Consider the following 25693-nt stretch of genomic DNA (forward strand, 5'->3'; position numbering starts at 1 on the left):
GTGGGTGCAGTGACCTTTAGTCAGGCTTTGTCCTCAACTTCCAGGCAGGTTCTTAAATTCTGGGGTGGGGGGGTGCGCTTGGAGGCATGAACCCGCACCCCCTGTAGTGGAAGCATGGAGTCTTAACCACTGGACCACCAGGGATGTCCCTGCAGGTCCTTACATTTGATTTAATCAGCTCACCCTGAGGTGACCAGTCGAAGGTAAACTACTACAGAACAATTAATGATGAGATCAACGTGCATTACAGAAATTGGGCTCCCCCAACGCCCACATTGTCTCAAATCCCAACCTCTACACTTGCTTTGCCTTCTGCTTTACGTCTCCCATCCCCAGCTTACCCACTTCAGTTTAGGTGCTCTTACTTCAGGAAGCCTTCCTGGCCTTGAAGTCTGAGCCGCTCCAGAGGTTCCAGCAGCTCCCCTCTCACCACAACAGTCCTACTGTACCATCTAAGTGTGTAGATCTGGCTCAGGAAGGTCTCGCCAGTTAGCGAATCCCCAGAGCCTGGCTGAGGGCGAGACATTTCATTGGTCGCGTAACTAGAACACCAGCTGAGGCCTTGACTCATCCGGGCACTTCCGCAGCCTCACAGGCCTCAGCCCCCATCAAAACCCCTCGCTTACTTCGCTTGCGTGACGTCGCCCCCCACCCCGCCCCCTGCACCTAGCCAGCCGCACAGCTCCCGCGTCTCCCACCTCGCCCACCTCCTCTGCCAGGCTGCTCAGGCCGAGGGCCCACAGGCTCGCGGGGTGGGGGGAGGGGGCAGGGGGAGCGGGCAGGAAATGCTTGCCGCCATCTTGCCCACCAGGAGTTCCGACATGGGGCTGGGGCTCCTGAGCGCAGCGCTGTTGTTTCTGGGGGGCGCTCTCATATGCTCAGAACACTACCCACTCTCTGAAAGGAGTGGGCACGGCTCCTCGCAGGAACAGGCCGGAGGTCGGAGGTGGCCTGAAGCCATGAGTGGGAGGCCCAGGGCGCAGAAGGAGCCCCAGGCCCCGGAAGAGGAAGGGTTGAACGCAAAGGGCAGTATCTGTTCGTTCTTCTCTTTGGACAGTCGTCCTTGCCTTTTCCCCACTTAAGTAGTATTTGAATTTGGGGCCCTCCTTTTCTGTTTTTCCAACTGCCTTTAACTAAAAATTTACGGATCCAAGCAGCCCGATTTTAATGACTGTAGTAGTAGTACTAATAGTAAAAATGTCATACACTTCTGTGTCTGTATATGCGCCTCAAAACATTCTGGGCTTTGTCATTCCCATTTTACAGACTAATAATTCATTGGAATTCAAAGATGAAAGGGCTGTTAGGTGACTTTTTCATACTACAGTTAAGAAGAATTAACCCAACAAGTTAAATGGCAAGTATTAGAACTTGTAGCTCTTGGTTGACCAGTCCCAGGCTCTTTTAGTGGCCGTTTCACACAGGGAAAAATGTGATACCTGGCCAGAGAAACCTACCTCATTGTTATACTTCTCAGGAGAAGAGTTTTAAAATTGATGAATTGTGCTGATTTAATGCCTTTCTATTTGTAAGTAAGCAATTAAGGCACGTTTGTCTTAGCTCTCTAAGATCTTTTTTCAAAATATGGGCATGGCTTAGGTATCCAGCTTGCTTTATGAGTTTTTTAAATAGGAATTTCAAATATTATATTAACGTGTTAAGATTATAAAGTAATACATATAATAATATGTTCAGTCCAAATAATATATCATTTTTATTTTTAGATTGTGGAACAGCACCACTTGCAAATATGTTCAAGGGGTCTCGGATTGTAGGGGGCACAGAAGCTCAAATTGGCGCATGGCCATGGCTAGTTAGCCTACAGATTCAATATGGCAGATATCGTGCTCATGTATGTGCGGGAAGCTTAGTGAAAAACAGATGGGTCCTCACGGCTGCCCACTGCACTAATAAGGACAACAGGTATGTATTCAGAACAGAACTCTTATTTTATTCTCTTGGGGGATATTCTGAAGTGGCAGAGGACCATTTGGCTTCAGCCATGTTCAGTTAAGCGATATGTTTCCAAGTAGCCGTAATGCCTTATACTGAATAACACACTGAATATTTGTTGAAATAAATCCTTTAAGTCAGAGGTCAACAAACGTTTTCTGTAAAGACAATAAATATTTTAGGCTTTGCAGGCCATACTCAACTCTGTCACAGTAGAACCATAGTGGTCATAGATGATACATCATTGAATGAGTGTGCTGTGATCCAATAAAACTATTTATGAACCCTGAAATCTGAACAAAATCCTATTTTGTCATTTTGGGTTTTCCCCAGCCATTTAAAAGTGTGAAACACATTCTTTGTTTATGGGCTATATAAAAATAGAAGACAGGCCAGATTTGGCCTGTGGGTTGTAGTTTGTTGGACCTTGCTTTAAATAATAAATAGCATTTCTTTTAGCTTTAAGAATTATTGTATTGTAATCATGTATTTGTCTTTCTCACCATTAGATCATGGTGAGACAAGTCCATGAAGACAAGGACTACATGTTTTATTTTGTATTTCTGGTACTAATACAGGAGTTGGCCTACTTTATAGGAGACATAATAAATATTTATTAAGTCTATGGATGATGTCAGTCTTGGAGAAATAGATTTACCACAGTTTAATAGAACTTTATGACCCTCCTAACATTTAAAATGAAGCTCTAAGATAAATACTGTGGAAAACCGTGGTACCTGTCATACAGTCTCTCTTTAGTCTCTAATTTTTATGAGCTATCTGGGAGAAGAATGAAAAGTCTCTAAGAAAAACTAACAACAACTTCAAAATTCAACTGAGGGTAACTGGCCTGATGGGGTTCCTAAGGTTTTACTCTTTTAATCTGTTTACCACATTTAAAAAACACGCATTTCAATTTCATAAGTTGGCCTCTTGAGGAATAGAGATCAGAAAAATGGGAAGCTATTAAGGTATAAACCCAAGGGTATAGAAAAAGATGTAGAAAAAAGCTTCAGAGTTAGAAATCAATTCTGGTCTTTCAGGTGTGGGTGTTTTACAACTCTTTCCTAAAATGCTGTCTTTAAAAACTGCTTTTCAACAGCTTTCAAACCTTAAACCAAGGAAGGAAAAGCCTGCTTGGTATGGTTTGAAGATTCTTGAAAAAGCTCTTCTCACCTATTAAGTCCTGATATTGTGCCTTTACTAGTCTGTTCCTTTTTTTTTTTTTTTTTTTTTTTTTGCGGTACGCGGGCCTCTCACTGCTGTGGCTTTTCCCGTTGTGGAGCACAGGCTCCGGACGCGCAGGATCAGCGGCCATGGCTCACGAGCCCAGCCGCTCCGCAGCATGTGGGATCTTCCCGGACCGGGGCACGAACCCGCGTCCCCTGCATCGGCAGGTGGACTCTCAACCACTGCGCCACCAGGGAAGCCCTAGTCTGTTCCTTTGACACGTGGGGCGAGCAATGCATTTGGAGAGGGGCGACCTGTATCCTAGTCCTCCTCTGACACTTTGTGGTGCAGTGGCTTTAAGTAAGATTCCAGAACCTACTACATATACCACCTTGGTCAAATAATATAGCTTTGTTATACTGTCATAAAATCTTAGAGTTCAAAGAGGTATTTTAAAGGTGTGGTTCAATTCTCTGTCCTGTATATGAATCCTTCTTAACATACTGAAGTAAAGGGTTCTCTAGTCTGAAATAATTATTGCTTTAATGCATTGAGTCAGGCATTTTTTCAGACACAAGTTCCGCTACTCTTCACAACCACTCTTTACTGTAGGGAGACCCTGACTGGAAAGCAGTGAAATCAGGGATCGAATCCAGGTGTGTCATAATGAAAATCCACACACATAACCATAACTATATCATTTGGCTCTCTACTTGAAACACCTCTTGTGATGATGAACTGCTACCTCGGAAAGAATTTCATTTAAATTTTGTGCAGCTTTATTTCTTAGAAAGCCTTTCCTTATGTTGAACTAAGTGTCTTGATTTTCATTCTGCCTTCTGAAGCCATATATATTAAACCTCATTACTCTCCCAAGCCTTTGAAGATAATATTCCACTTAACAGTTCTCAAGGCTAAATCTTACTGATATTTTTACCCCTTTACTCAACAAACATTTACTGAATGTATATTATATACTAGTCGCCATTACTGAGGCATAGTCTGTATTTTTCAGGAGTACCTCCTGTCTCAGAAGACTCTGTCACTTCTATTCCTGTTCCCCCTCATTTCCTAAACCTTACACCATCAGTTATCCCTTATTCCTTCTTACAACATGAAAGACCCACTCTGAGATTAAGTACTGTTTAAGAATGTTACATATAACTCTGTATTTAAAAAAAGCCCTCCCAGTAGCCCTCTGAGATAGCTGTTATCTCCATTTCACACCTGAGGAGTCAGAGATCAGAGATATTTGGTAATTTTCCCAAGACCACATTGCTATAAAGTGGCAACCTATTGATTTAAACCTAGTCTCAAGTCTACAGCTGTTTCATTACACCTCATTGTCTCTTTAGTATTTTTCAATATTTTCCTCTTGCTTCTTCCCTACAGCCTTCAAACATGTTTAGGTCACCTCATCGTTATTTAGCAAACAAACAAACCCTACCTGTTTCTATTCTTCCTTTCACTACTAGACTCCTTGAAAGAAAGACTCCCTTTTGCTTCACCTGCATTGACTCATAAAATCCCAATTGCAGTCTGATTTTTGTAGCCAGAACACACTATTAAAGACCCACCTCTATGCCAAATCCAATGACCTCTACTCAATCCCCATCCTATTTCATCTGTATAACATTTGGCAAAGTTGACTGCTGTTCTACCTCTTTTTTTTTGGCCGTGCCGCATGGCTTGTGGGATCTTAGTTCGCCAACCAGGAACTGAACCCGGGCCCTCAGCAGTGAAAGCTCAGATTCCTAGCCACTGGACTGCCAGGGAATTCCCTCCGATCTCTTTTCTTGATTTTTAAGACACCACTATTCTCTACCTTAAAAAATTTTTTTTCCTTATTCCTTGAGTCTTTGTCTTCTTTTAAGTGGCAGTATTTTCAAGAGTTCCACCTTCTATCCTCTTGCCTTATCATCTGTACTCTTCCCTAGAGATGTCTCATCTACTTCTGTTTTAGGAGTCATCATGTCCTGGCAACTCCCAAGTCTCTCCAGCTGAGTCGTATTTCCAGCTCCCTACTATACGTATATACTGGAGTCACATTCCCAGCAAGTCCAAACATGAACTTTTAAACTCTTTCCTCTAGAGAACACTCTCGGCAGCCCTGAAGGCTTTCAGGTCGTTAATAAGTCCTCAGGCCCCTGCTAGCACAGGGAGCTTCATGGACCTGTCAGCAATTAAGGAACAAAAGTAATGAAGATTTACATAAACTTTGGTATGTTCTCCTGAAAGAAACATGCTCCTAACTCTAGAGCAGGAGGCTAAGCGGCAGAGATTGCCAATGCCAAGTCTGAAGCGGTTAGAAAAGGTAGTAGATTCCATGGATACATTAGATAAAGTTGTCCAGGAAAGGGAAGATGCCCTCAGAATTCTTCAGACTGGTCAAGAAAAAGCTAGACCTGGTTCTTGGAGAAGAGACATCTTTGGAAGAATCATCTGGCACAAGTTCAAGCAGTGGCCTATACCTTGGTACCTAAATAAAAGAAACAATAGAAAACGATTCTTTGCAGTGCCCTGCGTGAAACGTTTTGTCAGACTGAGAATTGAGAAACAAGCCTGCATCAAAGCAAGGAAGACAAGTTTAGCAAGCAAGAAAGAAAAGTTTCTTCAGGAAAACTTTCCACATCTTTCTGAAGCCCAGAAATCAAGTCTTATCTAAGATATCTGAACTCTTAATTTACCATTTTGTTTTTCTTGGATTACAATCTATATACAAAAGTGAATACATACTAAGTGGTTTATAAATAACTTGTGTTTTTAGTCAAATGACTATCAACTGGGACTGCCCTGGTGGCGTAGAGGTTAAGAATCCGCCTGCCAATGCAGGGGACACAGGTTCGAGCCCTGGTCCAGGAAGATCCCACATGCCGCAACTAAGCCCGTGTGCCACAACTACTGATCCTGTTCTCTAGAGCCTGCGAGCCACAACTACTGAGCCCGCTTACCTAGAGCCTGTGCTCCATTGAGAAGCCATCGCAATGAGAAGCCCACACATCGCAACAAAGAGTAGCCCCTGCTCACTGCAACTAGAGAAAGCCTGTGCGCAGAACAAAGACCCAACACAGGCAAAATAATTAATTTTTTAAAAATGACCATCAACTGTTCTAAGTGTTATTATGGCATGCTAAATCTGGAAGTGGTCAAAATCAGGTATAAAGTTTAAAATAAATTCCCATCTTATTAAAAAAAAAATCTTCCCTCTAATTCTATCCCTTCTCTATTTTCTCAGATAACAGCCTCACCAACAGTCCCATTACCTCGACAGTTAGCTGACTCTCTCCGTGCAGTATCTCTTAAATTTGCTTCTTTTTGTCCCCCAATACTACCCACCGATGAGAAGTAGATTCAGAATATCAGTCTCCATATCCCTAGTTCATTACTTACACTATTACAATGGTAACTATCTGAATGAGTGTGAAGTGGTATCTCATTGTGGTTTTGTTGTTTTAATTAATTTATTTATTTTTGGCTGCGTTGGGTCTTCATTGCTGCGCGCAGGCTTTCTCTAGTTGCGGCGAGTGGGGGCTACTCTTCGTTGCGGTTCATGGGCTTCTCATTGCGGTGCTTCTCTCGCTGCGGAGCATGGGCTCTAGGCCTCCGGCTCAGTAGTTGTGGCTCACGGGCTCTACAGCACAGGCTCAGTAGTTGTGGCACATGGTCTTAGGTGCTCCACAGCATGTGGGATCTTCCTGGACCAGGGCTTGAACCCATGGTCCCCTGCATTGGCAGGTGGATTCTTAACCACTGCGCCACCAGGGAAGCCCCTCATTGTGGTTTTGAGTCACATTTCCCTAATGATTAGTGATGTTGAGCATCTTTCCATGTGATTTCTGGCCATTTGTATTTCTTCTTCTTTTTTTTTAAGGTTTATTTTATTTTATTTTTGGCCACACCATGTGGCATGCAGGATCTTAGCTCCTGGACCAGGGATCGAACCCGTGCCCCCTGCAGTGGAAGCACGGATTCTTAACCACTGGACCAACAGGGCAGTCCTGTATTTCTTCTGTGGAGAAACGTCTATTCAAGTCCTTAGCCCATTTTTGAACTCAGCTGTCTGGATTTTTTGTGGATGTTGAGCTGTAGGAGTGCTTTATATATCCTAGATATTAATCCCTTGTCAAATATATGATATACAAATATTTTCTCCAATTCTGTGGGTTGTCTTTTCACTCTCTTGAAAGTGTCCTTTGATGCACAAGTTTTTAATTTTGATCAAGTCCAATTTATCTATTTTTTTCTTTTGTTGCCTGTGCTTTTGGTGTCATATCCAAGAATCACTGCCAAATCCAGTATCATGAAGCTTTTCTTCTGTGTTTTCTTCTAAGAGTTTTATAGCTTTATTCTTATATTTTGGTCTTTGATCTATTTTGAGTTAACTTTTGCATATGCTGTAAGGGTCCAATTTCATTCTTTTGTATGTAGATATCCAATTCTCCCAGCATCATTTGTTGAAAAGCCTTTCCTTTCTCCATTGAATTATCTTGGCACTTTTGTTGAAAATCAATTGGCCACATATGCAAGGGTGTATTTCTGGGCTCTCTATTCTTTTCCATTGGTATATATATCTGCCCTTATGCTAGTACCACACTGTTTCAGTTATTGTAGCATTTCAGTAAGTTTTGAAATCAGGAAGTATGGTCCTCCAACTTTATTCTTCTTTTTCAAGATTATTTTGGCTATTTGGGGTCTTTTGATATTCCATATGAATCTTAGGATGGGTTTTTTATTTCTGCAGAAGCATCACTGGGATTTTTATAGGTATTTCATTGAATCTATAGATCATTCTGGGTAGTACTGTCATTTTAACAATATTAAGTCTTCCAATACATGAACAAGGGATGTCTTTCCATTTATTTGTCTTCTTTAATTTCTTTCAGCAATGTTTTGTACTTTTCAGTGTATATAACCTGTTTTTTAATCTTATGGTCTGAATATAAATTGAAATAGGTAAGTAATATAAGTTGATTTAGCCATTCTATGTCTTTTGACTGGAGAATTTAATCTGTTTACATTTAAAGTAATTATTGCTAGGTAAGGACTTACTATCACCATTTATTAATTGTTTTCTGGTTGTTTTGTAGATCCACTGTTCCCTGTTTCTTAGCCTGCTGTCTTTTGTGTTTTGATGTCTTTTGGTATCAGTATGCTTTGATTTCTTTATCAAGTCCTTTTGCGTAATTGTTACAGGTTTTTACCTTGAGGTTATCAAGAAGCTTACATAAACTATCTTAAAATTATAACACGCTATTTTAAGCTGTTAGCAACTTAACTTCAATAGAATTCCTAAACTTTACACTTTTGCTTCTCCTCCACCACACATTTTAGGTTATTGCTGTTATGATTTACATATTTTTTATAATGTGTAACTAATAGATTAGTGTTGTTATAGTTATTTTTACTATATTAATTCCTTTAACTTTTAAAGTTGTAAGTAAATTATGCACCACTATTACCAAATTACAGAATCTAAGTTTGGCTATATATTTACCATTACCAGTGAGTTTTGCACTACCTTTTAATGTCTTTATGATGTTAATTAGTGTCCTTTTACTTTCAGTCCAAGAACTTCCGTTAGCATTTCTTGTAAGGCTAGTCTAGCGGTAATGAACTCTCTCAGCTTTTGTTTGTTCAGAAAAGTCTTTGTCCAACAATATGCTGCCTACAAGGGACTCACTTTAGCTTTAAAGGCACACATAGACTGAGAGTGAAGGGACGGAAAAAGACATTCAAGCAAATGGTAACCCCAGAAAAGCAGGGGTAGTTGTACTTATATTAGACAAAATAGACTTTAAATGTAAATGGTAAAAACAAAGAAAGGTCACCACACAATGATAAAGGGGTCAATCCATCAAGAAGATATAACAATTGTAAATATTTATGCATCCAACGTTGGAGCACCTAGATATATAAAGCAAAAACTAACAGAGTTAAAGGGAGAAATAAACAGCAATTTGATAATAGTTGGGGACTTTAATATCCCACTCTCAACAATGGACAGATCATCCAGATAGAGAATCAATAAGGAAATAGCAGATTTAAATAACACTGTAGACCAAGGTGGACTTAAGAGACATACGCAGAACATTCCAACCAACAGCAGCAGATTATTTCTCAAGTGCACATAGAACATTTTCGAGGACAGACCATATGTTAGGCCACAAAACAAGTCTTAGCAACTTCAAGAAGATTGAAACCATACCAAGGATCTTCTCTGACCACAATGGCATGAAAGTAGAAATCAATAAAAGAGGAAAACTGGAAAATTCATGACTACATGGAAATTAAACAACACTCTCTCCTAAAAAAAAAGAACCAGTGGATCAAAGAAGAAATTAAAAAGTATCTTGAGACAAAAATGGAAACACAACTTATGCAGCAAAAGCAGTTTTAAGAGGGAAGTTCGGAGCAATAAATGCATACATTAAGAAGCAAGACAGGGCTTCCCTGGTGGCGCAGTGGTTGAGAGTCTGCCTGCTGATGCAGGGGACGCAGGTTCGTGCCCCGGTCCGGGAAGATCCCACACGCCACGGAGCGGCTGAGCCCGTGAGCCATGGCCGCTGAGCCTGCACATCCGGAGCCTGTGCTCTGCAATGTGAGAGGCCACAACACCGAGAGGCCCACGTACCGCAAAAAATAAAGAAAAAAAGAAGCGGAACGATCCCAAATAAACGACCTACCTCTACACCTTAAAGAACTAGAAAAAGATGACCCTAAAATTAGAAGGAAGGAAACAATAAAGATTAGAGCAGTAATAAATTAAATAGATAACAAAAAAACAATATAAAAGATTAACCAGGGACTTCCCTGGTGGCACAGTGGTTGAGAATCCACCTGCGAATGCAGGGGACATGGGCTCGATCCCTGGTCTGGGAAGATTCCACATGCCACGGAGCAACTAAGCCTGTGTGCCACAACTACAGAGCCCACGCACCCTAGAGCCTGTGCACTGCAACTACTGAGCCCATACACCACAACTACTGAAGCCTGCGTGCTCTAGGGCCTGCGTGCCACAACTACTGAGCCCGCATGCTGCAACTACTGAAGTCCGTGTGCCTACAACCCGTGCTCCACAACAAGAGAAGCCACTGCAATGAGAAGCCTGTGCACTGCAACGAAGAGTAGCCCCCGCTCGCCACAACTAGAGAAAGCCCGCACGCAGCAACGAAGACCCAATGCAGCCAAAAATAAATAAAATAATAATAAAAATAAAAGATTAACTGAAATAACAGTTGGTTCTTTGAAAAGATAGACAAAACTGACAAACCCTTAGCTAGCTTTACCAAGGAAAAGAAGAGGGAGGACCCAAATCAACAAACTTATAAATGAAAAAGGAGACATTACAACTTATACCACAGAAATACAAAGGGCCGTAAGAGGCTACTGTAAACAACTAGATGCCAACAAACTGGAAAACCTAGAAGTAATGAAAAAAATCTTAGAAACATACAACCTACCAAGATTGAATCAGAAAGAAACAGAAAATCTAAATAGATCAATTACTATTAAAGAGTTGAGTCAGTAATCAAAAATTTCCCAAAGAAGAAAACCCCAGGACCAGATGGCTCATTGGTGAATTTTATCAAATGTTTAAAGAAGAATTAACACCAATCCTTCTCAAACTCTTCCAAAAAATTGAAGAGGAAGGAACCTCCCAAAACTCATTTTACAAGGTCCAGCATTACCAATACCAAAGACAGATAAGGACATTACTAGAAAAGAAAACTACAGAACAATATCCTTGATGAATATATATGCAGCATTCTCAACAAAACACTAGCAAACCAAACTCAGCGGCACATTAAAAGGATGCATTGTTCACCATGATCAAGTGGGATTTCTCCCTGGGAGGCAAGGATAGTTCAACATGTGCAAATTAATCAATGTGACACATTACATTAATAGAATGAAAGAAAAGAATCATATGATCATCTCAATAGCCACAGAAAAAGCATTTGACAAAATTCAACATCCATTCATGATAAAATACTTAGGAAATTAGGCATAGAAGGAACATATCCCAACATAAGAAAGACCATACATGACAAGCCCACAGCTAACATCATACTCAAAGATTTTCCTCTAAGATCAGGAACAAGACAAGGCTGCCCACTCTCACACTCCCATTCAACATAGTACTGGAAGTCCTAGCTAGAGCAATAAGGTAAGTAAAAGAGGGACTTCTCTGGTGGTCCAGTGGGTAAGACTCCACACTCCCAAAGCAGGGGGCCTGGGTTCGATCCCTGGTCAGGGGACTAGGTCCCACAGGCATGCTGCAACTAAGAGCCCACATGTCACAACTAAAGATCCCGCATGCCACAACTAAGACCTGGCACAGCCAAAATAAATAAATAAATAAATATTTTTAAAAAAAACACAGCAAGTAGGGCTTCCCTGGTGGCGCAGTGGTTGAGAGTCCGCCTGCTGATGCAGGGAACACGGGTTCGTGCCCTGGTCCAGGAAGATCCCACATGCCGCGGAGTGGCTGGGCCCATGAGCCGTGGCCGCTGAGCCTGCGCGTCCAGAGCCTGTGCTCCGCAACGGGAGAGGCCAAAACAGTGAGAGGCCCGCGTACCACAAAATAATAATAATAATAAGGCAAGTAAAAGAAATAAAAGGTATGAGAACTGGAAAAGAAGTAAAATTGTTTCTATTTGCAAGTGACATGATTTTATATATAGAAAATCCCAAGACACAACCAAAAAACCATTAGAACTAATCAAAGAATTCAGTTGCAGGGTACAAAATTAGCACACAAAAATCAATAGCATTTCTATACACAAACAATGAATTCTCTGAAAAAGAAATAAAGGAATTGATTACATTTACAACAGCATCAAAAACAATAAAATACTTAGGAATAAAGAAGACACTAGCAAATGGAAAGGTATGGTCACGGATTGGAAGAATTAACATTGTTCAACTGCCAGTACTACCAAAAGCCATCTATAGGTTCATGCAATCCCTATCAAGATTCCAATGGCACTTTTTGCAGAAATAGACAAAACACCCCTAAAAATTATGTGAAATCAAAAAAGACCCTGAATAGCCAAAGAAATCCTGAATCCAAAAAACAAAGAAACCAGAGGCATCGCACTTCCTGATTTCAAGATATACTATAAAGCTATAGTAATTAGAACAGTATGGTACTGGCATAAAAACAAATAGACCATGGAACAGAATTGAGAGCCCAGAAAAAAACCCCAAGCACATACAGTCAACTAATAATTGACAAGAGAGCCAAGCATACTCAGTGGAGAAAAGAAAGTCTCTTCAATAAATGGTGCTGGGAAAATTGGATATTCACATGCAAAAGAATGAAACTTGACCCCTATCTTGGACCATTAACAAAAATTAACTCAAAATGGATTAACGACTTAAATGTAGGATCTGAAACCATGAAATTCCTAGAAGAAAACACAGGAAAAAAACCTCCTTGACATAGGTCTTGCTAATGATTTTTTGGAAATCACACCTAAAGCACAAGCAACAAAAAAAATAAACAAGTGGGACTACATCAAACTAAAAAAACCACACAGAAAAAGAAAATATGAACAAAGTGAAAAGATAACCTATGGGAAAAATATTTGCACATCATCTATTTGATAAGGCATTAATATCCAAAATATATAAATAACTCATACAACTCAATAGCAAAAAAATAAATAATCCAATTTTAAAAATGGGTAAAGGATCTGAATTGACATTTTTCCAAAGAAGATATATGAATGGCCAACAGGTAAGTGAAAAGATGCTCCACTCACTAGTCATTAGGGAAATGCAAATTAAAACTGCAATGAAATATCACCTCACAATGGCCATCATCAAGGGGAGGATGTGGAGGAAAGGGAACACTTGTGCACCGCTGATGGGAGTGTGTAAATTGGTATATCCACTATGGAAAACAGTATGGAGGTTCCTCAGAAACTTAAAAATAGTACTATCACATGATCCAGCAATTCTACTTCTGGGAATATATCCAAAAGAAATGAAAACACTAACTTGAAAAGATATCTGCACCCCATTTCATAGCAGCATTATTTACAACAGCTAAGACATGGAAATAATCTAAGTGTCCACTGATAGATGAATGGATAAAGAAGACGTGGTGTGTGTGTGTGTGTGTGTGTGTGTCTGTGTGTAATTCAGCCATAAATAATGAGGAAATCCTACCATCTGTAACACTGAGGATGGACCGTGAAGGCATCATGCTAAGTGAAATAAGTCAGACAAAAAAGGATCTCAGTTATAAGGATCTCAGTTATAAGTAGAATCAAATAAAAATAAACAAACAAAAATTCCCCACCAAATTCAGAGAAAGAGATGGGATTTGTGGTTGGTTACCAGAGGCAGGATGTGGGGGGAGGGGATATTGGAGGAAGGTGGTCAAATGGTACAAACTTCCCTTATTAGATAAATAAGGACTAGGAATGTAATGTACAACATGATGACTATAGTTAACACTGCTGTATGATATAGGAAAATTGTTAAGAGAGTAGATCTTAAGAGTTCTCATCACCAGCTTTCCTTTTTATTGTATCTATATGAGATAATGGATGTTAACTAAACCTATTGTGGTAATCGCTTTACAATATATGTAAATCAAACCAACATGCAGTACATGTTAAACTTATACGGTGATGTATGTCAATTATTTCTCAATAAAACGGGAAAAAATTTTAATTCAAGAAAGATAAATTGTATACATTTGGAAAAGAAACATCTTTTTTTTTTTTTTTTTTTTTTTTGCGGTACATGGACCTCTCACTGTTGTGGCCTCTCCCGTTGTGGAGCACAGGCTCCGGACGCGCAGGCTCAGCGGCCATGGCTCACGGGCCCAGCCGCTCTGCGGCACGTGGGATCCTCCCGGACCGGGGCACGAACCCGCGTCCCCTGCATCGGCAGGCGAGCTCCCAACCACTGCGCCACCAGGGAAGCCCAAACATCATTTTTTTTAAAGCAGCTTAAAGCATTTAAGCTACAATTTCTTTTTAAACACAATAGAACTAGGACTGTATAAACATTTTTACAAACTTTTTAGAGGTTACCTAGTCCAATTTTAAGATAGCTAATTATCTTCTATTTCCTTGGAATAAATTCTAGGAAGTAGAATTGCAGTGTCAAAATCAATGCAACTTTTATAGGCTATTGGTACATGCTGCCAGAGTGCCTATCTATTTATATTTTCCTCAGTGAATAAGAGTAACTTTGTTCCTCTGACTCTTGTCTGCACTGAGCATAATCATTAAATACACACACACACACTCTGCCAATTTGAAGGGTGAAAGGAATTTCGGCATTTGTAAATTTCACATGCAATAAGTATTAACCACTTGGGGTTTTAATTGTTGATTTTTGACCTACAGAAGATTTTTTGGTTTGGTTTGATTTCTGCTTGCTTTTTGCTTTTAAAGACGGCAAGATCCATTAGTTGCTTCTTTTATATTTAGTGTCATGCTTTATAAAGTCCTTTCTCACTGAGATATAGTCCAGTGGAATGTTCCAACTTGCTCAAATAGAATTACAAAAAGGCAAAATTGGGCTTCCCTGGTGGCGCAGTGGTTGAGAGTCCGCCTGCCGATGCAGGGGACACAGGTTTGTGCTCTGGTCCGGGAAGATCCCACATGCCGCGGAGCGGCTAGGCCCGTGAGCCATGGCCGCTGAGCCTGCGCGTCTGGAGCCTGTGCTCCTCAATGGGAGAGGCCACAACAGTGAGAGGCCTGCGTACCGCAAAAAAAAAAAAAGGCAAAATTGTGTTTTCACAGAGATACAGTCCACTGGAATGCATCAAGTCCTTTCTCATAACAATGTTATGTATTTATATTTTCTTTCTGGTTTAATTTTTAAACTTCTCACCCTAATTTAATATCCAAATGTTTCATTCTAAAATTTCAAAAATTTGTAAAAGTAAATAGTTTAATGAATTCCCATATGCATAATATGCAGCTTCAGTTTATCAACTCATGGCTGATCTTGTTTCATCTTTATTCTTGCCAACTCCCCCTCTAATTATTTTGAAAGAAATCTCAGACATACCACTTTACGTATCTCTAAAAGATAGGAAGTCTTTATTTAAAAGATTCGTGCATTTAAATATTTAATCCATTTGGAGTTTATTTTAGTGTTTAATAATTTTTCAGGGATTTAATTTTAGTTCTTTTCAAACTAGTTTGTTAGTTAGCTAGTTGTCCCAATACCATTTATTGAATAATTCATCCATTTGTCCATTGGTAAGAATTGCTACCATATATTAAATTCTCATGTACTTGAATCCGTTTGGGACTTTCTGTCCCATTGATCTTTTTCTCTTTTCCTACGTCACAATATTTAGGTTTTTACTTGCTATGACTTTGTCACATGAAAGTAGGATTAATTTTTTTGTTATTAAGCTAACATGAGAAAAACAAAAACTAGTGGGAGATTAAGAATATTTACTTAAATACCTGTTTAAGATAAGAACATTTACTTTCTTTCAGAGATCCTGTAATGTGGAGAGTTGTGATTGGAACTAATAATATAGATGGGCGTCAGCCACACTCCAAGATGATGAAAGTTAAAGCGATCATTATCCATCCAGACTTCGATGTGGAATCTTATGAAAATGATATTGCGCTTTTTCATTTAAAAAAAGCAGTGAGATATAATGATTATATTCAGCCTATCTGTCTACCTTTTGGTGTTTTCCAAAGACTGAACCGAAACACGAAGTGTTTTATAAGTGGATGGGGAAGAACAACAGAAGAAGGTAATTATGATCTGAATTTTGTTGATACAGATTTTCCTGATTATTGGCAGAGGGTGAATGTGTATGTCTTTATCTCTTTATATCATGAGTTTGAACAACAGGTCTTTATAAACCAGTGAAAAGGAAATGTCTTTTTAAATTTTCTGTGTTTTTTTTCTTGCTTGTGGGAGAGAGAAAATTATCTTCCAAAGCAGAAATAGAGACTTCTTTTGTTATACATGCCAAGATACTTAAACCTTTAGACATTCTCAGAGAGAATGATGGTTCCAAGTATTTCTGTAGTTTCTGAGACTCTTAGGTGATGAAGCAAGCTCTGTAGCAGATTTGCTTATCTTAAATAATAAGCTTCTGGCTATAAGGAATCAAATTTAGTATACTTTTTATTTAGTGCACTGTTTAGTATCAAACAGGTTGATTGCCATGTATTTTCTTTAGTGCACAAAGAGGCACAAATCGTTGACTGAACTAATGGGAGGAATGAAAAATGTAGAAAACAGTCTCTGCCTTTGGTAATAACAACAGCTACCATTTGGGAGCATTTACCATGTTTTAGGCCCCGTTCTAAATATATTACTTTATTTTATCTTATCCTCCCAATATTCCTGTTAGGGAGTTAATGTTATTATTCCCATTTAACAGACCAGGAATTGTGAATCTTAGAGGTTGAGAAGCTGGGACTCAAATTTAAGTTTTTTCTTTATTCTAAAGCCTGAATATTTAAGCACTACATTAAATACAGTCTGCTCCTGAGGGAATTGAAGTCTGTTTAGCAATATATGAGATCAAGTGCTGAGACTCTTTTTTTTCTATTCTCCACCAAACCTAGCCATTTAAATATTTGTGGATTATTTAGATAGGATAGAAATAAATGTATGAAAAGTCTGTGAATTATTATTTTTCTTTTTTTCTCTGTGAATATTTTCTAAGGAAGATAAGGAAAGTGACATGGTGCAGGAAAAAGAGCATGGGCTTTAGAATCACAGACCTAAGTCTGAATCTCAGCCTGGCCACGTACTGGCTGAATTACCATGGGCAGGTTATTGAATCTTTTACAACAGTTAGAACAATGATGATAGGAGCAACTACTATTTATTCAGGGCTAGGTACTAAATAAAATACTAAGCATTTTAATGTATTTCTCATTTAATGCCCCAACAACACTATAAGAAATATTATAATATGGGTGAATAAACTGAGTTTTAAAGAGATTAAATAAATTGCCCAAAGTTACACAGTTAACTAAGTGAGGAGTCAAAAATTCAAGCCTAGGTTGGCCTGCCTCAAACTCATGTGTTTCCATTATATTATATCATTTTCATGATCTGTAAGATGAGAGCAACAATACCTTATCAGAGAGTTGTTTTGAGGATTACATTGGCTCTCCAGCAACGTGGCAGATTACATGCACACACCAACCTTCCCACTGAAAATTATTAAAGAGAGAAAATGCATAGGTCAAGGACTGAGTGTGAAGACAGGAACTTAGATAACTGGAGCACAAAAGCTGCCTTTCATCTTGAGGGTATTTGTCAAGCTGGTAACATTGAATATTGATTTCTGTGGTTTCATAGGCCTTCAGAGGCTTGAAGAACAAAGCCTGCTTGAGTGTGTGTGGGGAGACACTCATAAAGCTGGAGCTTCAGGGCTGTACTCTAAAACTGAGTCAGACTCAAGACCCAGCTGCACAGTTCATATATACATAGTTCATTTCAAATATGATATAGGTAGACTGAACGTAAAAGGATACGGACTTCCCTGGTGGCACAGTGGTTAAGACTCTGTGCTCCCCAAAAGACAACCCTCAGAATGGGAGAAAATATTTGCAAATGAAGCAACTGACAAAGGATTAATTTCCAAAATTTACAAGCAGCTCATGCAGCTCAATAACAAAAAACCAAACAACCCAATCCAAAAATGGGCAGAAGACCTAAATAGACATTTCTCCAAAGAAGATATACAGACTGCCAACAAACACATGAAAGAATGCTCAACATCATTAATCATTAGGGAAATGCAAATCAAAACTACAATGAGATATCATCTCACACCAGTCAGAATGGCCATCATCAAAAAATCTAGAAACAATAAATGCTGGAGAGGGTGTGGAGAAAAGGGAACCCTCTTGCAATGCTGGTGGGAATGTGAATTGGTACAGCCACTATGGAGAACAGTATGGAGGTTCCTTAAAAAACTACAAATAGGGCTTCCCTGGTGGCGCAGTGGTTGAGAGTCCGCCTGCCGATACAGGGGACACGGGTTCGTGCCCCGGTCTGGGAGGATCCCACATGCCGCGGGGTGGCTGGGCCCATGAGCCATGGCCGTTGAGCCTGCGCATCCGGAGCCTGTGCTCCGCAACGGGAGAGGCCACAACAGTGAGAGGCCCACGTACCGCAAAAAAAAAAAAAAAAACTACAAATAGAACTACCATATGACCCAGCAATCCCACTACTGGGCATATACCCTGAGAAAACCATAATTCAAAAAGAGTCATGTACCAAAATGTTCATTGCAGCTCTATTTACAATAGCCCAGAGATGGAAACAACCTAAGTGCCCATCATCGGATGAATGGATAAAGATGTGGCACATATATACAATGGAATATTACTCAGCCATAAAAAGAAACGAAATTGAGCTATTTGTAATGAGGTGGATAGACCTAGAATCTGTCATACAGAGTGAAGTAAGTCAGAAAGAGAAAGACAAATACCGTATGCTAACATATATATGGAATTTAAGAAAAAAAAATGTCATGAAGAACCTAGGGGTAAGACAGGAATAAAGACACAGACCTACCGGAGAACGGACTTGAGGATATGGGGAGCGGGAAGGGTGAGCTGTGACAAAGCGAGAGAGAGGCATGGACATATATACACTACCAAACGTAAGGTAGATAGCTAGTGGGAAGCAGCCGCATAGCACAGGGATATCAGCTTGGTGCTTTGTGACCGCCTGGAGGGGTGGGATAGGGAGGGTGGGAGGGAGAGAGATGCAAGAGGGAAGAGATATGGGAACACATGTATATGTATAACTGATTCACTTTGTTATAAAGCAGAAACTAACACACCATTGTAAAGCAATTATACCCCAATAAAGATGTTAAAAAAAAAAAAAAGACTCTGTGCTCCCAATGCAGGGGGCCTGGGTTCAATCCCTGGTCAGGGAACTGACCCCACATGCATGCCACAACTAAGAGTTCGCATGCCAGAACTAAGGAGCCGGCAAGCCGCAACTAAGGAGCACACCTGCTGCAACTAAGACCTGGCAAAACCAAATAAATAAACAAATATTAAAAAAAAATAAAGTAAGTAAAAGGATGGCAAAAGACATACCATGGTAACATTAATCAAAAGAAAAGCTGGAATAGGGGGGAAAAAAGGAAAAGAAAGCAGAACTGGCTACATTAATATCAGATAAAGTAGACTTAAGAGCAAAGAAAAGTACCAGGGACAGTGAAGAACATAACATAATGATAAGGGTAAATCCACCAAGGAGACACAGCAATCCTAAGTGTGTAACCATGGAACAGCAGAGATACAGTTTCTTAAAAACATATGTGAACATACATACACTTACGATATAACCCAGCAATCACACTCCTAGGCATTTATCCCAGAGAAATGAAAACAAAAGTCCACACAAAAACCTGTTCACAGATGTTCATAAAAGCTTTACTTGTAATATCCCCAAACTAGAAAAACCTAAACGTCCTTCAATAAGTGAATGATTAAATACACTGCAGTATATCCTTAATATGAAACATTACTAAGCAGTTAATAGGAATTTACTCTTGATATACACAGCAACTTAGATGGGTCACAAGTGCATTATGCTTAGTGAAAAGGAGCAATTTTCAAAAGGTCACATACTGTGTGATTCCATTTATACAACATTCACAAGAGGACAAAATTATAAAGATGGAGAAGAGATTACTGATCGCCGTGGGTAAGAAGGTTAGATAGCATGGAGATCTTTGTGACGATGGAATAGTTCTGTATCTTGATTGTGGTGGTGATTACATGAATCTACATATGCCATGAAATGGTGTAGAACGACACACACACACACACACACACACACACACATTGTTCCAGTGTCAGTTTCTTGGTTTTGATATTGTACTTCAATAATACAGATAGAACCATTATAGGAAACTGGGTAAAGATTACACTGACCCTCACTGTACTTGCTTTGCAACTTCCTGTTAACTATAATTATTAGTAAATAAAGTTTTTTTAAAAAGTGAATCATATATAACAAAAGCATCCTCAACCCCCACCCCACCCCCAGGATTGCTAGGAAAACTGCTTAATGGAAGACAAAAAATGAAGAAATTTTCCCAGAGAATATGTAACTACAAATACCACTCATATGCCCCAAATCACTCTGAGTAGACTAGAAAGCCTCAAGGTTAGAATTTAGTTTAAGTAGTTCCTAGGCTGTTAATGTTCTCTAGGTGCCTGAGAGAATCAAATGCCAATAATGTGTGTAGAAACCCAATGTCATCTGAAACCTCAAAGAACTTCACCAAAGTTTCAAAGAAAATGGATTATAATTTTTTAAATTACTAAACACCAAAGGAAACGAGGCACAACAGACATCAGAATAAGACCTACAAAGATTTCAGATACCAGAATCATCAGATAATATATTTTAATGTTTAATGGGACTTCCCTCATGGTCCAGTGGCTAAGGCTCTGTGCTCCCAATACAGGGGGCCAAGGTTTGACCCCTGGCCAGGGAACTAGATCCCACATGCCACAACTAAGAGTTCTCATGCTGCAACTAAAGTTCCAGAATGCCACAACTAAAGATCCTGCATGCAGCAGCAAAGATCCCACATGCTGCAACTAAGACCCGGCGTAGCCAAATAAATACATAAATAAATATTTTTTAAATGTTTAATATATTGATATTACAAGAATAAAAGATGTGCTTAAAAAATGAAAAGAGATGTGAAAAAGAACCAAATAACTGTGACAATTAAAAAATACAATAATTGAAATAAATTCAATGGCTAAAGTAGTACCAAGTCAGAAGGAACTTAGGATTCCCAGATTAAAATCAGCCAAATATCAGTTCACAGTCAAAGATCACTAAACACATAAGGAAACAAACCATAATTATGAAAGTCAACAGAAATAAAACAACTGATAAAGCCCCCCCAAAGATCTCAGATATTAATATTTTAGGTATAGAATATAAAATTAGTATATGTGAATTGTTTAAAGAAATAAAAGAGTAGAATTAAAAATAAGCGATAGATGATCTAGAGTGATCAGGCAGATTTAAAAGAGAACCAAATAGAATCTTTAAAAATGAAAAATGTAATTGCCTAAGTTTAAAACTCACTGGATGAAATAAATATCCTATTAGACTCATCTGAAGAGAGAATCTGTGAATCAGAGATGTATCTGAAGAAGTGCCTAGACTGTGGCACAGAGAAAATAAAGAGAAAGAGCTTTTGGCTCTTGGCCCGGAGGAGGCCAAGGTGCAACTTTCTTCAGTCATCCTGAATCTGGTTTCATCCGACACCAGCCGCCTCCACCGTGCCGCCTAAGTGCGACCCCAGCGAGATCAAAGCCGTATACCTGAGGTGCACCAGTGGGGAGATTGGTGCTACATCTGCCCTGGCCCCCAAGATCGGCCCCCTGGGTCTCTCTCCAAAAAAGGTTGGTGATGACATCCAAGGCATCCAAGTTGCTCCAAGGCAACTGGTGATTGGAAGGGTCTGAGGATTACAATGAAACTGACCATTCAAAATAGACAGGCCCAGATTGAGGTGATACCTTCTGCCTCTTCCCTGATCATCAAAGCCCTTGAGGAACCGCCAAGAGACAGAAAGAAGCAGAAAAACGTTAAGCACAGTGGAAACATCACTTTTGATGAGATTGTCAACAATGCCTGACAGATGAGGCATTGATCTTTAGCTAGAGAACTCTCTGGAACCATTCAAGAGATCCTGGGAACTGCCCAGTCTGTGGGCTGCAATGTTGATGGCCACCACCCTTACGACATCACAGACACATCAACAGTGGTGTGGTGGAATGCCCAGCTAGTTAAGAACTGCAAAGAAAAATAATTTAATAAAGGGTTATTTGACAACCAAAAAAAAAAGAGAGAGAGAGAGAAAGTCAAGTAAAAGAAAGTCAAATATACACCTAATGAGAGCACTAGAGAAAACAAATGAAGAGAATAGAGGAGAGGCAATATTCAATGGATTTGGGTTGAAATTTTTCTATCACTGATGAAAGACAACATGAATCTAGATACAGTAAGCACAACATGAGCCAAAATAAAATGTATTCCCTTTTCATACAGTGTAATGAAACCGTAGAAGAGAAAAACAAAGAGAAGAGCTGAATACAGCCAGAGATAAAAGAGAAATCCTTATACAATAACTAGAGATTGGCTTTCAGAAAACTTCTCAATAGCAATAATGACAGTCAAACTACAATAAGATATCATGATCAAATTACTGAGAGGACAGAACTATGAACCTACAATTGTGTATCCAATAAAATTATTCAAAAATAAGAGTGAACAAAACTATTTACTACCAATAATTTTTCACAGAGGAAATAAGAAATATATCAGAGAGAAAGAAAACGATGCCAGTACTGCCAAAAGGGAGGTATGAAATGAAAGAAGCGAGCAAAATGATTCCGGGCTTTCACTGCCGTGGCCTGGGTTCAATTCCTGGTCAGGGAACTGAGATCCCGCAAGCCGCATGGTGCAGTCAAATTAATTAATTAATTAATTAATTAAAATAAAAATTAAAAAAGAGAAGTGAGCAAAGAAATAGCTAAAATCATAGGTAACTGTAAGTAAACATTGTCTGTATACAACAGTGGTTCTCAACTGAAGGCACTTTTGCCCCCAGGGAACATTTGGTAATGTCTGTAGAAAATTCTGGTTTTACCGTTGGGCAGGGGATAAGCATGCTACTGGTTCTTAGTGGGTAGAAGCCAGAGATGCTGCGCATCATCCTTCAATACCCAGGAGAGTACTCATACCTTCCACAACAAAGCATTATCTGGCCTAAACTGTCAATAGTGCCAAAACTGAGAAACCTTGGAATAAAATAAAAACAATGCATATTTTGTGGAATTTTAAAAAAGATATTTAAATACTTGGAAAAAAGCATGTATTTCAGAATGGGTAACCAGAGTTAAAGTGGTCTCAGGTCCTTGTATTATTCAGGAAAAGTGTTAAAATACTGATTAACATTAGATTTTAAGCATGAATGGTCAAATTTCAATAACAGAAATAGAGGGTACAGCTTGTAAACCAGTAGAAAGAAACAAAAGGAATAAGAAAAAAAAGGCAAATAAAATCTCAATCAATAAAAAAAATCAAGGAAGGAGAAATAAGAAGCATAAGAAAAATAAAACTATATAAGGCATTAGAAACAAGCCCAAATACATCCATAATCATAATAAATGTTAATGGACCACATCACTAGTTAAAAGAAAGATAATCAGATTAGGAAGCAGGAAATGCAGCTTACTTTAGCAAGCCATACTTAAAATGTAACGATATGGAAGGACTGAAGTAAAACAATAGGAAAGAAATATACCAAGCAAATTCTAATTAAAAGAAAGCTGGTATTGCTATACAAACAGCAGACAAAATAGACTTTAAGATAAAAGAATTATTAGGGGTGAAGAAGGTCATCATATATTTAGAAATGATTCAACTCACCAGGAAGATAGCACAGTTCTAGACTTGTGAGGCTAATAACCAGGATCCAGATAATAGTAAAGAGAAATAGAACTGTAGGACAAACATTATAACTTCCTTATGATAGTAGGGAATTTTAACACAACTCTCTTTTTTATTATTGGCATATTAAGCAGATGAAAAATTAGTAAAGATTTATAATGCTTGAAGTAGGAAGCTTGACTTAATAGCCAAATCAGAAAATTCTGCATCCCAAAATCAGAGAATTTCATCTTTTCAAGTACAGGTGGAAACTTTATAAAAATTGACCACTTACTAGGCCATATAGCAAATCTCAAAATTCAAAGAATAGGTAATGTACAGACTATATACTCTGATTACAATTATTTTAGCAATAAGAGAGATGGGAATTTTGGCTATGATGGAATAAGGAGTTGGAAAATCCTCTTCCCCCAACATAAGTATAAAATGGACAAAAGTTGTCAAAAGCAACCATTTCAGAGCCCTGGAAATCAACCAAAATGCACAATAAATTGAAGAGTATTTGTTTATTACAAGCAGCTAGAAATTTGGGTAAAAAGAGGAATTTGTAGTTTTCTTGCTTGCGGCTGCTCCTAACTCCCCTCTCAGATCAATCAGTGCAATAGTTTTACCAGGATCATGAGGAAAAACGATCTTGGTACCAGAGGAGATGGACTTGATTTAGAACAGTAGTTGATAATCCAGTCTAGCAGCACTGTCAATAAAAGTAGTAGACTCAAAAAACTAAATAAAATTTTTAAAAATAAATTTAGGGCTTCCCTGGTGGCGCAGTGGTTGAGAGTCCACCTGCCGATGGAGGGGACACGGGTTCGTGCCCCAGTCCGGGAAGTTCCCACATGCCGCGGAGTGGCTGGGCCCATGAGCCATGGCCGCTGAGCCTGCGCGTCCGGAGCCTGTGCTCCGCAACGGGAGAAGCCACAGCAGTGAGAGGCCTGGGTACCGAAAAAATAAATAAATAAATAAATTTTTAAAAAAGTATTAGACTCAGCAAGAGATGAATGGGGGAAACCCACAGCTCTGCTGTTCTGGGATTGTGGTCCTAGATGCAGCCAGGAGTGGAACAGTCAGAAATCTGACAGGAAGAACCTGAAAATGAGACAGCTATAGAATGGCTAGATAAGCTCTCCAAACATCCTTGGCTTACTGGGAAACATACATGTATACATGTGTGGGAAAAAATCTGAGACAGCTTACCATAAAGTGAAAACCAAGGTAGATTTGAAACCTGACTGAACTTTGAATGCACTCCCCAACCCACACACAGATCCATCAGCAGAGGATGAAAGTTTAAATCATTAACTGACCAGTAAACTATGCAGACACATGGGAAAGCTCTATGAAGACAGGTTAAAAGGTAAAAATCAGAAGTAAAAGGGACTTCCCTGGCAGTCCAGTGGTTAAGACTCTGCGCTTCCAATGCAGGGGACATGGGTTTGATCCCTGGTCGGGGAACTAAGATCCCACATGCTGCAAGGCATGGCCAAAAGAAGTTAAAAAAAAAAAAATCAGAATTAAAAAACTGAGCAGACATCAACAATCACGCAATGTGGGGGAGACAGATTACACAATTTAGGTCCAGGCAAGTTATTTTAAAAATTACAACAATATTGTTGAGAAGGGAATCAAAACCCAGAGTTGTTGCAATACATTAATCTAAAATGTCCAGTTTTCAACAAAAATATTGTAAGACATCATAAAAAACAAACAAACAAAAAAACCCCACTGAAGTCTGACATATACTCAGGGGAAAATAGTAGTCAATAGAAACTGACTCTGAATAGGTTTAGATGTTGCATACAGCAGACGAAGATTTCAAAGAAGCTCTTTAAATATGTTCAACAAGTTAAAAGAAATTATTGTTCAAGGAATTAAAGAAAAATGTGATGACAATGACTTACCAAATGGGGAATGTCTGTGGAGAAATAGACAATTTTAAAAAGAACCAAATGGAAATTCTAGAGATTTGAGATGGCACAAGAAAGAATCTGTGAACTTAAACTACAGCAATAGAAGAAAATAGAGAAAATATTTTTGAAAAAAAATAAACAGACACTCAGAGACCTGTGGCACAACACCAAATGTACCAACATACATATAA

The 25693-nt window shown here is 39.1% G+C and overlaps 1 protein-coding gene and 2 pseudogenes across 1 annotated transcript in view; all 3 read left to right on the forward strand.

The window, feature by feature from the left end:
* Positions 1-785: 785 nt before the first annotated feature.
* TMPRSS12 (transmembrane serine protease 12) overlaps positions 786-25693 on the forward strand; it is a 39096-nt gene continuing 14188 nt past the window's right edge. Inside the window, exons 1-3 of the mRNA XM_022571494.2 lie at positions 786-1029; positions 1725-1923; positions 15603-15871. Coding sequence (XP_022427202.2) covers positions 786-1029; positions 1725-1923; positions 15603-15871 — 712 coding nt within the window. The remainder of the gene's footprint in view (positions 1030-1724; positions 1924-15602; positions 15872-25693) is intronic.
* LOC111174006 (large ribosomal subunit protein uL29m pseudogene) lies at positions 5154-6100 on the forward strand (annotated as a pseudogene).
* On the forward strand, positions 20481-22388 carry LOC111173696 (large ribosomal subunit protein uL11 pseudogene; annotated as a pseudogene).

This window comes from Delphinapterus leucas, chromosome 11 (assembly GCF_059928025.1).
Source record: "Delphinapterus leucas isolate spDelLeu-1000000601 "Yukka" chromosome 11, BTC_Dleu_Yukka2, whole genome shotgun sequence".
Classification (NCBI taxonomy): domain Eukaryota; kingdom Metazoa; phylum Chordata; class Mammalia; order Artiodactyla; family Monodontidae; genus Delphinapterus; species Delphinapterus leucas.